The sequence below is a fragment of the Bos mutus genome, chromosome X (genome assembly GCF_027580195.1).
Source record: "Bos mutus isolate GX-2022 chromosome X, NWIPB_WYAK_1.1, whole genome shotgun sequence".
In the NCBI taxonomy this organism is placed as follows: Eukaryota; Metazoa; Chordata; class Mammalia; order Artiodactyla; family Bovidae; genus Bos; species Bos mutus.
Window position 1 is genome coordinate 73,200,409 of NC_091646.1, and position 13,266 is coordinate 73,213,674.

The window sequence follows — 13,266 nt, forward strand, 5'->3', positions numbered from 1 at the left end:
ATGGTTTGGTGGTGCTAAACTCTCTTAACTTTGGCTTATCTGTGAAGCTTTTGGTTTCTCCATCAATTTTGAATGAGATCTTTGCCAGGTATAGTAATCTTGGTTGTAGATTTTTTTTCTTTCAGTACTTTAAATATATCCTGCCATACTCTTCTGGCCTACAGAGTTTCTGGTAAATGATCCACTGTTTATCACATGGGTTTTCCCTTGTATGTTGCTTTTCCCTTGCTGCTTTTAATATTCTTTCTTTGTGTTTAATCTCTGTTAGCTTGATTGATATATGTCTCGATGTGTTTCTCCTTGGGTTTATCCTCTAAGGGACTCTCTGTGATTCTTGGACTTAATTGACTATTTCCTTTCCCATGTTGGGAAGTTTTCAACTATAATTTCTTCAAAAATATTTCTCAGTGCCTTTCTTTCTTTCCTTTTCACTCTGGGACACCTATATTTCGAATATTGGTGCATTTATTGCTGTCCCAAATGTCTCTGAGAATACCCTCAATTCTTTTCATTCTTTTTCCTTTATTCTGCTCTTCAGCAGTTATTTCCACCATTCTGTCCTCCAGCTCACTTATCCATTCTTCTGCCTCAGTTATTCTGCTATTGGTTCCTTCTAGAATATTTTAACTTCAGTAATTGTGTTATTCATTATCTGTTTGTTTATTCTTTATTTTTTTTCTACGTCCTTGGTGATTGTATTAACTGTGTTGTTCCTTGCATTTTCTCCATTCTATTTTCAAGTCTTTGGAACATCTTTACTGTCATTGTTCTGTATTCCCTTCCAAGTAGATTGCCTATTTCCTCTTCATTTATTTTTTTCTTGTGAGTTTCTACCGTATTCTTTCATTTGTTCTCTATTCCTCTGTCTTTCCGTGCTTTTTCTAACTTGTTCCATTTGAAGTCTTCTTTTCACAGGTTTTAGAATTGTATTCCTTCTTCCTTTTGGTTTTTGCCCTTGGAGTGAAAGGTTGGTTGAGTGGTTTGCATTGACTTTTTGTTAGGGGTGACTTGTGCCTGTGTTCTAATTGGAGGAGATCAAGCAGATCAAGCAGGTAATTACAGAAATAATGGGACACATACATAGTTCCACACACACAGTTATAACCAAAATATTCTAAAGAAAAGAGTACAGGTGACTGACTTAGTGAACAAGGGAAACCAAAGTTGATAATGCCCAAATAAAAGCAGAGCTCACTAAGGTTCAGTATTTTAAAGCTGAGCCTGGGCAGAGTGCCAACTGGCGAATATAGCAAAGATAGCACAACAATTTAAATTGCATGATGCAAAAAGAAAGAGTGAAGGAAGGAAAAAAGGGAGAAGAGAAAGAGAAAAGAAATAGAAGAAGGGAGAGAAAAGAGAAAAGGAAGGGCATGGAAGACAGGGTAAATAAAAGAGAAAAAATAGCAAAGCAAAGATAAATAGACACATGTGACAAAGGTTTATATATATTCAGGAATAGCTACAGCTGGTAAAGAAGTTTAAGAAAAGCAGTCAAACATATCAAAAACGAAATCACAAAAATCACAAAAATTGGTGAGAAAAATCTTAAAAAGAAGTTTTTTTAACAAGAAAAACAAAGAGGAAAACTCCACAGCATTGCAAAAGGGTAATGTGAACATGGAAGTATGTAGAGGGAATAAACAGTGTGATTCATAAGAAAAAAAAAAGTTCTCAAGATGGTAGTTCTTCTTGGTTGTGGAGTCTGCCCCCATGGATGGGGTTGGATTAGTGTCCTGTGATGTTTTCCTGGTTGGGGGAGCTTGTGCCTGTGTTTTTCTGGTTGATGGAGCTGGACCTCGTCTCTCTGAAGGGCAGTGCAATGTACATTGGTTGGTTTGGGGAATATCTGTCAGTTCAGTATACCTTTGAACAATCCTTCTGGCTTTGTCAGTGTTAGACACATCTATTTCCACAGCTGTTTCGAAGTGGCCCTCTCAGGATATTTTTACCATCACCAGCCCCCTACTTGTTCCTGGAATCTTCACTGGTGCTTCCGTTTCCTGGTCTTGCCTTGAATAGCAGACCAAAGCTTGCTAGGTCGGGGCATGTATGGATCTTTTCTCTGCTCCCTGACCCTTCCCTTTGCATCACGGAGATGTGTATGGGCTTCCCTCAGTCCCCTGAGGTTGTCCTATATGTCACATGGCTTGTGTGCATTTGCTTGGTTCACTGGACCCACCCTCTATGTCGTGAGTATTGTGTGCACTTGTCTTGGGCCCATTCTCTGCGTGGAGCAGGTGAGGGTGGACCTGTGTGCACTTGTCCCGTCTCACTTGGCCTGCCTGCCAGACTCCAGCTCCAGCAGCCAGGGAATCAGCCTGAAGGGGTGAGTGGTGTCGGCGGACAATGATGTAGCCTCTGACTCAAGGTGCGGGGCTACATGTTTATTTCAAGCTTTAGGTTTTCTTTTATACTTTGACAAAAGCATTAGGTCAGAGGTTTGACATTTTTAGTTTCCCCCACCCAGATTTATTGTCTCCAGAAATCATCGTTGCCCTACAAATAGAGTTCCTGCTTCAGTGATTCTCTCAGAATCGGCTTTACTATCTATTATCTACTTCCTCTTATGTGTCCTATACTTAACTTGTGATTACATTGTAACTCATGCTACATTCCTCAGTTTATTTCTTATCTTTCTAAATCCTGTTTGCTCCTAGCATCCTAAGATCACTATCTCCTAAAAAGTCTTCTAGCTATTAATATCTCTAAAATTCCTAATCTCTATAAACTATAGTAAAATATGCTAACACTACAACATTCCTTAAACTTTTAGCTTCTAACTATTCTTAATTACTCCTAAACCCTAAACTCAGCAAACTTCTTTTGCCATAAATATTTCCCTCACAAACAGGTCTCAGATAACAGTCCTTCCCATGGCCTCAAGTTGTGGCCTACATGCTCATCCTGGAACATTCTTTGTAAAGATCCTTGAACAAATGTCAATGGTTACTTTATAGATTATTCTCTGGGCATAACTGCAGAAGGCTTTGTGCCTTCTCATGCTCCTCCCAAGAACAATAAGCACCTTAACATTCTTTCCAGCCAAGTCAACCAAAGAAAGGAAAGAACAAGTCAGAATTACAAGAACTAACTCCTTCATCCCGGGACCATGCCTGCGGGATGAGGAGAGGGGGTCGGGGCCATGCCTCCATTTTGTCAGTAATGCCTAACGTGGCTCCCGACACCTGACCTCTATGTCGCAGGACTTGTGTGTTCTTTTGGTTCCCTGGGCCTGCTCTCTATGCTGTGAGGTTTGTGTGTGCTATAGAGGTTTGTATGCCATGCCTCTCTTGGCACCCTGGGCCTGCCCTCTGCACCACAGGGCTTCTGTGGGCTTGTTTCAGTTCCCTGAGCCTGTTGTCTGGTTGGGGCCACAGTCTGTGAGCTGTCTATGGGCTGAGAAGTGCAGCCTTCTTTGTTCTCCAATCTCCAAGTCTCTGCTTTGCCCAGCCTTCTGAGATTGTGCAGATACCCCTCCCCACAATGAGGTTTCCTCCCAGCTCATGGCAACTGCCCCTGTTTCAGAATTCCTCCCTCCCTCTCTCAGTGCAACAAGCTCCCGTCCAGATGTTCTGTGCCTTTTCCCTTTTTATGTCTCCATCTTCTCTCCTACCTCATTCCAGGGAGCTTAGTCTGCCCCCTGGAGGCCTGGGGTCTTCTGCTGTCGCCTAGAGGTTGCTTTGTAGGAGATTCATATCTTATTGAGTTTTTGATGTATTTGTGGGGAGGCTGACCATCTCCCTATCTTACTCCTCTGCCATCTTTTTCCGACCTTTTCCCCCTTTTGAGCTAATTCTTGAGAAACCTTAAGGATTGTATCCAGATTTTTTTTTTTAAATGTGGATATCTGGTTGTTTCATCACTATTTCTGAAAAGAGTGTCCTTTCTCCATTGAATTACTTTAGCTTCTTTGGCAAAGGTCAATGGATTATTTTTGTGTGAATCTATATCTGGGCTCTGTTCTCTTCCATTGATGTATTTGTCTATTTCTTCAGCAATATTATACATTGTTTTTGCAAAATTAAAAAATATTGAAATATAGTTAACTTAAATATTGTGTCAGATATATGTTGCTCTTGTCTAGTCACTTAGTCATGTCTGAATCTTTTGTGACCCCATGGACTGTAGCCTGTCAAGCTCCTTTGTCCATGGGATTTCCCAGGCAAGAATCCTGGAGTGTATTGTTCTTTCTTTCTCCAGGGGATCTTCCTGAATCAGGGACTGAACCCATGTCTTCTGTACTGCAGGTGGATTCTCTACTCCCAAGCCAATGGGCAAGTCCATGATTCAGATACATAGATATTAAAATTATTTTCTATTATCAGATATTACAAGATGTTGAATATAGTTCCATTTGCTATACAGTAAATCCTCATTGCTTATCTATTTTAGGTATAGTAGTTTGTGTGTGTTAATTCTATATTCTTAATCCTCCTCCCCTCCTGTTCCCCTTTGGTAATTGTAAATTTACTTTTTATGTCTGTGAGTGTGTTTCTGTTTTGTATATACATTCACTTGTATTATTTTTTAGCTTCCACATGTAAATGATATTATATGATACTTGTCTGACTTACTTCACTTAGTATGGTTATCTCTAGGTCCATCCCTGTTGCTGCAAATGGCAATATTCCATTGTATGAATCTATGCTTACATATACATATGTGTGTATATGTTTATATATACATATATGATATATATATATATATATATACACATACATATAGTATATATATACCACATGTGTATGGGCTTCCCTGGTGGCTCAGACAGTAAAGAATCCGACTGCAATGTGGGAGGCCTGAGTGCGATCCTGAGTTGGGAAGAACCCTTGGAGGAGGGTATAGCAACCCACTCCACTATTCTTGCCTGGAAAATCCCTATGGACAGAGGAGCCTAATGGGCTACAATCCATGGGGTTGCAAAGAGTCAGACATGATTTAGTGACTAAGCACAGAATGAATATATATATATATATATGATATGTGTAAGATGTGATATATATATATATCACATTTTCTTAAGCCAAACATGTATTGATGGGCACTTGGTTGTTTCTATGTCTTGGCTGTTGTAATAGTGCTGCTATGTACATTGGGGTACATATATCTTTTGGAATTAAATTCTCATTTTTTTTGAGGGGATATATCCACAGGAGTGTGATTGCTAGATCATACGGTAGCTCTATTTTTAGTTTTTTAAGGAACCTCCATACCGTTTTCCATAGTGGATGCACCACTTTACATTCCCACAAACTGTGTAAGGGCTCCCTTTTCTCTGTTTCCTCTCTAGTATTTATTATTTGTAGAATTTTTAATGATGACCATTCTGACCAGTTTGAGGTGATGTTGTTCACTTGCCCCCTTGTGTCTGACTCTTTGCGACCCCATGGACTGCAGCACACCAAGCCCCCTGGTCCCTCACCATCTCCTAAAGTCTGCCCAAGTTCATGTCCATTACATTGGTGATGCCATCCAGCAATCTCATCCTCTGATGTCCTTTTCTCCTTCTGCCCTCAGTCTTTTCCAGCATCAGGGACTTTTCCAATGAGTCCACTGTTCACATCAGATGACCAAATTATTGGAGATTCAGCTTCAACATCAGTCCTTCTAAATGAGTATTCAGGGTTGATTTCCCTTAAGATTAACTAGTTTGACCTCCTTGGTGTCCAAGGAACTCTCAGGAGTCTTCTCCAGCACCACAGTTGGAAGGCATCAATTCTTCAGTGCTCTGCTGTCTTTATGGTCCACCTCTCATAACCATACATGAACATTGGGAAGACCATAGCCTTGACTATATGGACCTTTGTCAGCAAAATAATGTCTCTGCTTTTCAACACACTGTCTAGGTTTGCCATTGTTTTCCTGCCAAGAAGCAAACGTCTTCTGATTTCATAGCTACAGTCACCATCTGCAGTGATTTTAGAGCCCCAAAAGAAAATAATCTGTCATTACTTCCACTTTTTGCCTTCTATTTACCATGAAGTAATGGAGTTGGATGCTATGATCTTAGTTTTTTTAATATTTAGTTTTAAGCCAGCTCTTTCACTCTCCTCCTTCACCCTTGTCAAGAGACCCTTTAGTTCCTCTTTGCTTTCTGCCATTAGAATGGTATCATCCAGATATCTGTGGTTATTGATTTTCTCCCGCCTATCTTGATTCCAGCTTACAACTTATCCAGCTTGGCATTTCTCATGATGTGCTCAGCATATGGATTAAACAAGCAGGGTGATAGCAGACACCCCTGTTGTACTTCTTTTTTTTTTTTTTAATTGTCACCCTGCTTATTTTTTTTAATTTAATTTTATTTTTAAACTTTACAATATTGTATTGGTTTTGCCAAATATCAAAATGAATCCGCCACAGGTATACATGTGTTTCCCATCCTGAACCCTCCTCCCTCCTCCCTCCCCATACCATCCCTCTGGGTCGTCCCAGTGCACTAGCCCCAAGCATCCAGTATCGTGCATCGAACCTGGACTGGCGACTCGTTTCATATATGATATTATACGTATTTCAATGCCATTCCCCAAATCATCCCACCCTCTCCCTCTCCCACAGAGTCCAAAAGACTGTTCTATACATCAGTGTCTCTTTTGCTGTCTCGTATACAGGGTTATTGTTACCACCTTTCTAAATTCCATATATATGCGTTAGTATACTGAATTGGTGTTTTTCTTTCTGGCTTACTTCACTCTGTATAATAGGCTCCAGTTTCATCCACCTCATTAGAACTGATTCAAATATATTCTTTTTAATGGCTGAGTAATACTCCATTGTGTATATGTACCACAGCTTTCTTATCCATTCATCTGCTGATGGATATCTAGGTTGCTTCCATGTCCTGGCTATTATAAACAGTGCTGCGATGAACATTGGGGTACACGTGTCTCTTTCAATCCCACTGCTGGGCATACACACTGAGGAAACCAGAATTGAAAGAGACATGTGTACCCCTGTTGTACTTCTTTCTCAATCTTGAACCAACCAGTTGTTCCATACAGAGTTCTAACTGTTGCTTCTTGACTTGCATATAGGTTTCTCAGGAGACAGGTAAGATGGTCTGGTATTCCCATCTCTTTAAGAGCTTTCCACAGTTTATTATGATCCATACAGTCAAAGGCTTTTGTGTAGTCAATGAAACAGAGGTAGATGTTTTTCTGGCATTCCCTAGCTTTCTCTATGATCCAGCAAATGTGTGAGGTGATACCTCATGGTTTTGATTTGCATTTCTCTAATTATTTAGTGATATTTAGTATCTTTTCATGTGACTGTTGACCATCTATAGTTCTTTGGAAAAATGTCTATTTACATCTTTTGTCTAGTTTTTAATTTTTTTAATATTAAATTGTGTGAGCTGTTTGTATATTTCGGCTATTAACTCCTTGTTATTCATATTGTTTGCAAATAATTTCTTCTATTCTGTAGGTTGTTTTTTCAGTTTGATGATTTCTTTGCTGTACAAGAGCTTTTAAGTTTCATTAACTCTCATGTTTACTTTTGCTTTTATTTATTTTGCTTTCAGAGACTGAGCTAAGGAAACATTGCTGATTTATGTCAGAGAATGCTTTGCCTATGTTCTTTTCTAGAATTTTTATGGTGTCGTGTCTTATATTTAGATCTTTTTACCATTTTGAGTTCATTTTTACATAGAGTGTGAGGGGCATTCTAATTTCATTGATTTACTTGTAACTTCCCAGCTTTTCCAACAGCACTTATTGAAGATACTATATTTTATCCACTGTATATTCTTCTTGCATCCTTTGTTATAGTTTAATTGACTGTGTGTCTGTAGATTTATTTCTGGGCTCTCTATTCTTTTCTTGTTGTTGTTGTTCAGTAGCTAAGTTGTATCTGACTTTGTGACCCCCGTGAACTGCAGCATGCCAGACTTCCCTGTCCTTCAGTACGTCCTGGAGTTTGCTGAATCTCATGTCCATTGAATCAGTGATGCCATCCAACATCTCATCCTCTGTCACCCCCTTCTCCTCCTGCCTTCAGTCTTTCCCAGCATTAAGGTCTTTTACAATGAGTTGGCTGTTTGCATCAGGTGTCCAAAGTTTTGAAGCTTCAGCTTCAGCATCAGTCCTTCCAATGAATTGATATTCCTTTGTATTGATCTTCATTTGTGCCAATACCATGCTGTCTGGATAACTGTAGGTTTGTAATGTTGTCTTAAGTCTGGATGAGTTATGTCTCTAGCTTTGTTCTTTTTCTCAGGATTGTTTTGGAAATTCTGAAACTTTTGTCTATTATATGTTCTAGCTCTGTGAAAAATATTATGGACCAACACCATACTCTCTTGATTTAATGTAACTTTGTAAATAAATTGTGGAGTAGGGTAGGAACTTTAAAACCTATTTATCAATATCCACAAAATAAATTGCTGGGATTTTGGTATTATGTTGAATTTATAGATTAAGTTGGGAAAAACTAACATCTTAAAAATATTGTCTTACTATTCATGAGCATCAATTATCTCTTCATTATTTATACCTTCTTTGATTTCTTTCATCAGAGTTTTATAGTTTCCTCCTATTAGATTTATTTTTTTAGATATATTTTTTGTGAACTATTTTAACAGTTGGAAAAAACAAAACAAAACTCTAGACCCATACCAGCAGTGTCACCTGGAAAAATTGGTAGAAATGCATGTCTATAGCCACACTCCAAAGTTATTTGAGAGTTAAATATGGAAGTACCTATGTTGTTCAATATTTATTTTTATTAGGAGCATGTGGTTGAATTGGAAGCAATGTAACAGACCACAAAATGGTCTATCTTCCCTTTCTGTGATTAGATGACTTTCTATTGGCAGCTCAGTTTTGTTAAACCCATTAATTCTGATAGCAAGAGCTCTTTAATCTTCCTGCTTCAACAGGAAGTAATCACTCTTCCTTTTCAACAGTGTGATTTCTCAGAATACTGCTACCATTTTATCTCGGCTCCTGGAGAGTTAGGATTGAAATCAGGGCCTTTAAGCAGGGGAGATGATTGCTGTGCCAATAACTTGGTTGTTGACTTCACACTAATCACTTTATTTCTTCTAGTCTCCTTTTTTAGTATGTAGAATGAGAAAATACTTCCCACCTCCCAAGTTTGTTGTATATACACCGAATGATAAAATGAATATGAAAGTGTTGCATAAATAGAAAAAACACTGATCATATAAATGTTTCTAGTTATCTTTTGTTGCCTAAAAGATTAGGCTTGTGGAAATTTGACTTTGGGAATTTTTTTCATTTAAGAAATTTGCTTTTAAAAAGATACTTAAGAGTTCAATATGTGTAGTCTTCCCGGAACCTATTAGATGCCCCACTAGTTTAATGTTTTCTTCTATCACAAGAGTTTTTGGACTGCTACAAATTTGATCTCAAAGACATTCATGCCCATTTCATTCAGATGCCACTAGAAATGTCATCTGTGCAGCTCTTAAGCCCTATTTGTTTCTTGACCTCTTTTATTTACCCCAAAGCTCTAAAATATGCACCTTTTGAGATGTTTTCCTCACCATTCTTCTGGCTGTTTTCTACAGGACTAGCTAATTTTCTTCTGTCTTTAATTATAGTGTGCTCATTCAATTCTTCAATCATATATTGAGTGTTGGCTTCCCATTTCCCATTTAATTCCAGGAATGCTGCTGTGAAGGTAGGGCTAAATGAAGGCCTTTTACAACATGCCAGGAATTTATTGCTTGACTGCATCTCTTTCATCTCCTGGAAGTGTAGTAAAAGTACTTGTGTACCTCAGTATGGTAGCTGTTAAAGAGCTTTTTATCATTTCTCTAAGAAGAGGCCAAAAAAAGCTTTAGTAGAAGAGGGAGGAAGATCACAGTCCTAGCATGTGACAACTGCAAATATCTAGTCATTCTCATAAATATGTTTTAAAGTGTGGAAGAAAGTATGGAGAAAACAAACAAAGAGAAGCTTTGCAGCCTTTATTTCTTAACAAGTACAGTGGAGGAGGTAGTAGTACCTCTGAAAGTATCCTTTAAAAATCTCGCTAACAGACTTTCTCTATAATTAAAGATAGGAGGCTTGCCTAGGTGCCGTTCTGACTCTGAAGGGAACTCTATTTGCAATGGTAAGGTCTGTTTTTAAGAATTGCAAAAAATGAACTTAGTGTACTTTCAATGCCTTCTTTTTGTAATATGTTAACTATCAATGACTCATTTACTAATGATCTATTGCTACATAACACCCTATTCTAAAACTTATCAAGTTAAACTAAAACTATTTAATTTTATTTCATGTTTTTTTGGGGGGGTCATGAATTTAGGAAGGGGTTACCTGGGAGACTCTTCTGCTCTATGTGGTGGTATTCACTTGGGATATGGGGTGGTATGGAAGATAAAAAGTAGCTTCACTTACATATCTGACTCCTTAGTGACTGGAAGCCTGAACTCAGCTGGACTGCTGACAAGAATGTCTACATTTGACCCCTCTAGCTTGGTAGTGGCAGGATATTTCAACTTCTTATACTGTGGCTCAGGTCTTTTGAGGACTGTTCCAAAGCAACCAGGTGGAAATTACTGGCTTTTTATGACCTAGCCTGAGATGTCATGTAGTATCACTTCTGCTGTATTTTGTTGGTTCAGAACAGGAATAAACTCACTTGTATTCAAGGTAAAGGGAATAGAGGCCTTTCTTCTCAGTGTGAGGAGTATCATAGAATTGGTGACCATGCTTTAAAACTTCCACTGTAGTAAAGAAAAAAAATTGCTCCCTGTATCTATGACACCAATGATTTAGTTTATTTCCAGGTGGGTACACAAAGTTGATAGCACATAATTCACAGTCCATTGAAAAGTAGCATGTATTAGGCAAGAGAGACAGGCTGGTACTTTTAGTAAGAATATTATTGTTTTCAATTGAAGATAGTCATCGAGCTTTGATTGGATGAGAGTTTGCCCATTTATTTGAACCTTAAATCATACCTGGATGCAAAATAAGAGGTCCTGCTTGTAGGACCTGAATGCAATATGTATTAATGCCTTAACTTGCCTTGCTCTTTGTTGATAGTTTCAAAATTGCTTCTTAGTTTGGAAATTAAGGGGTTCCCTGATAGCTCAGTTGGTAAAGAATCTACCTGCAATGCAGGAGACCTGTGTTTGATCTCTGGGTTGGGAAGATCCACTGGAGAAGGGAAAGGCTACCCACTCTAGAATTCTGGCCTGGAGAATTCCCTGGACTGTATAATCCATGGGGTCGCAAAGAGTCAGACACGACTGAGGGACATTCACTTTTGGAAAACGTAGGACTGGTCAAAACTGGCTTTCTACTCTGTCTTCTGTTTTTGTTATAAAGATATTTCTTGTGTTACTGACACTTCAGTCTCATCAGATAAGGAAACCAGTCCCTCTTTTTTTTTTTTCTTGTCTTGTAATAGATCAAAATTAAAACATAGCTAACTTGCACCTCTGGAAAAACAAACCCTGCTTGTTGCATTGGATAGGTGCAAATTTCCAAGAGGTTTATATGAAAAACAAAGCTTTGTATATCTCTGCCATCCCAGTGTACAAGGGCTCCAGTTTGGCTATGATGTTTTTCATTTCCAAAACCAATATTGCCAATATTTTTAGTACATGGAAAGGCTGTTCCTGTCAGGTTCTGAGCATACAGTTACATCTTTTGAAGGCCTGGTCTAGTATTCTCTGTGATGCTGTAATAGATTCCTAGTTCTGAGGGAAATGTTCTGGCTTTATGACAAACTAGGGCAGGGCTAGAAACAGTTTATACTGGGATCTTTCCTGGTGCTATTACTGTTAATTCATTTGCTTTCCTAGTGCTATTACTGTTAATTCCCATGAAATGATTTGTACTTGGTGCAATTGCCCTTTTCATGTGTTTTTGCATTCCCCTTTTCTTCTCTTTTCCACAAATACTTCAGGCTTCCTGTGTCTATTTCTGGTCATGTCTCTGGATATTTATCAATTAAAAAGTCAGATAATACTACCAGTAAAGTTGCAAAGAAAGGCCCCTAATGTTTCTTTTCTCATTTTCTCTGAAAGCATTTGATTTTAAAAGAGCAATGTGGGAAAACAGTAACAAAACCCAACAAACCAGCAAACCAGTTAACATTTTGCACTAATATACGTTGATGATGTATTATAAGGAAATATCCTAGTAACAATGAATCTTGACTCTGAACCTTGCTAATTTGAAAGTTATTTTGTGTGTTTTTTCTTTTTCTCTAGGTACACAATGCTAGTGATTTGCTGATCAAACCCCTGGAGAATTTCCGGAAGGAACAAATAGGCTTCACAAAGGTACATTTTCTCTACGTGTGTAGATATTTTTTTTAATAGCATGTGGATAGTTGTTTGGGCTACCACCCTTCACCCTTCAAGCTTGAGGAGGATTCATCTCTATAAGAAAACTTCTTATCAGAAAGTGAGAACATCTGAATTTAGCTCCTGACTGTGCTTCCAGCTACCTGTAACTGTGGACAAGATACTTCTCCTTTTGGAGCTTCAGATTCTCCATATGGAAAATGGGAACTTGATAATAATAGATATTATTTAAAGATGACTTACTATGTTCTGAGCCCTGGGCTAGGTGTTTTACATTCATTCTCTTAATCACAACAAACCTGTGAGGTTCTGGTATTATCCCCATTTTACAAATAAGGAAACTGAAGTTTGAACAAGATAAAGACCATGACCAAAATTATCGTGATGTAGTTAGTAACTGACAGTCACTAAGATTTAAAACTGAGGATCTATTTAGCTTCAAATCCCACATGCTTTCAATTAAACTATACTGTCTATATCTGTGTTATCCAATATGGTAGCCAAAAACTATATAAAGAAAATAAAATTAGTTTCTCAGATATGATAGTCACATTTCAAATGCTTAGTGAGTCACATGTGGCTAGTGGCTGTTGTATTGGATAGTGCAAATATAGAACATTTCCATTATTGTAGAAATTTCTACTGGGCAGCATTGTACCAGATAATGTCAAATTCCCATGGATCTCTCTGATTCCCCAGTGTCTCATGAAGGGGCATGAATAATTGTCAAATTTCTTTTTTTTCATGAGAATATTTGGAGAAACTTTATTCATAATAGCCCCCAAACTGGAAACAGCCCAAAGGTCCATCAATGGATAAATTATTGCCAATGAGTTTTCTAAGATGCTTCCATGTCCTGTTGTTGTTGTTGTTCAGTTGCTAAATTGTGTTTAACTCTTTGCAATCACATGGACTACAGCCTGGCAGGCTTCTTGTCCTACACATTCTCCCAGAGTTTGCTCTAATCCATTTCCACT

General features: G+C 38.2%; 1 protein-coding gene across 4 annotated transcripts in view; it reads left to right on the forward strand.

Annotated features, from left to right (window-relative positions):
- The window catches only part of OPHN1 (oligophrenin 1), a 629,407-nt gene that overhangs the window by 209,183 nt on the left and 406,958 nt on the right, over positions 1-13,266 (forward strand). For all 4 annotated transcript variants that reach the window (XM_005899246.2, XM_070365372.1, XM_070365370.1 and 1 more), the window contains exon 5: positions 12,194-12,265. In XM_005899246.2, coding sequence (XP_005899308.1) covers positions 12,194-12,265 — 72 coding nt within the window. The remainder of the gene's footprint in view (positions 1-12,193; positions 12,266-13,266) is intronic.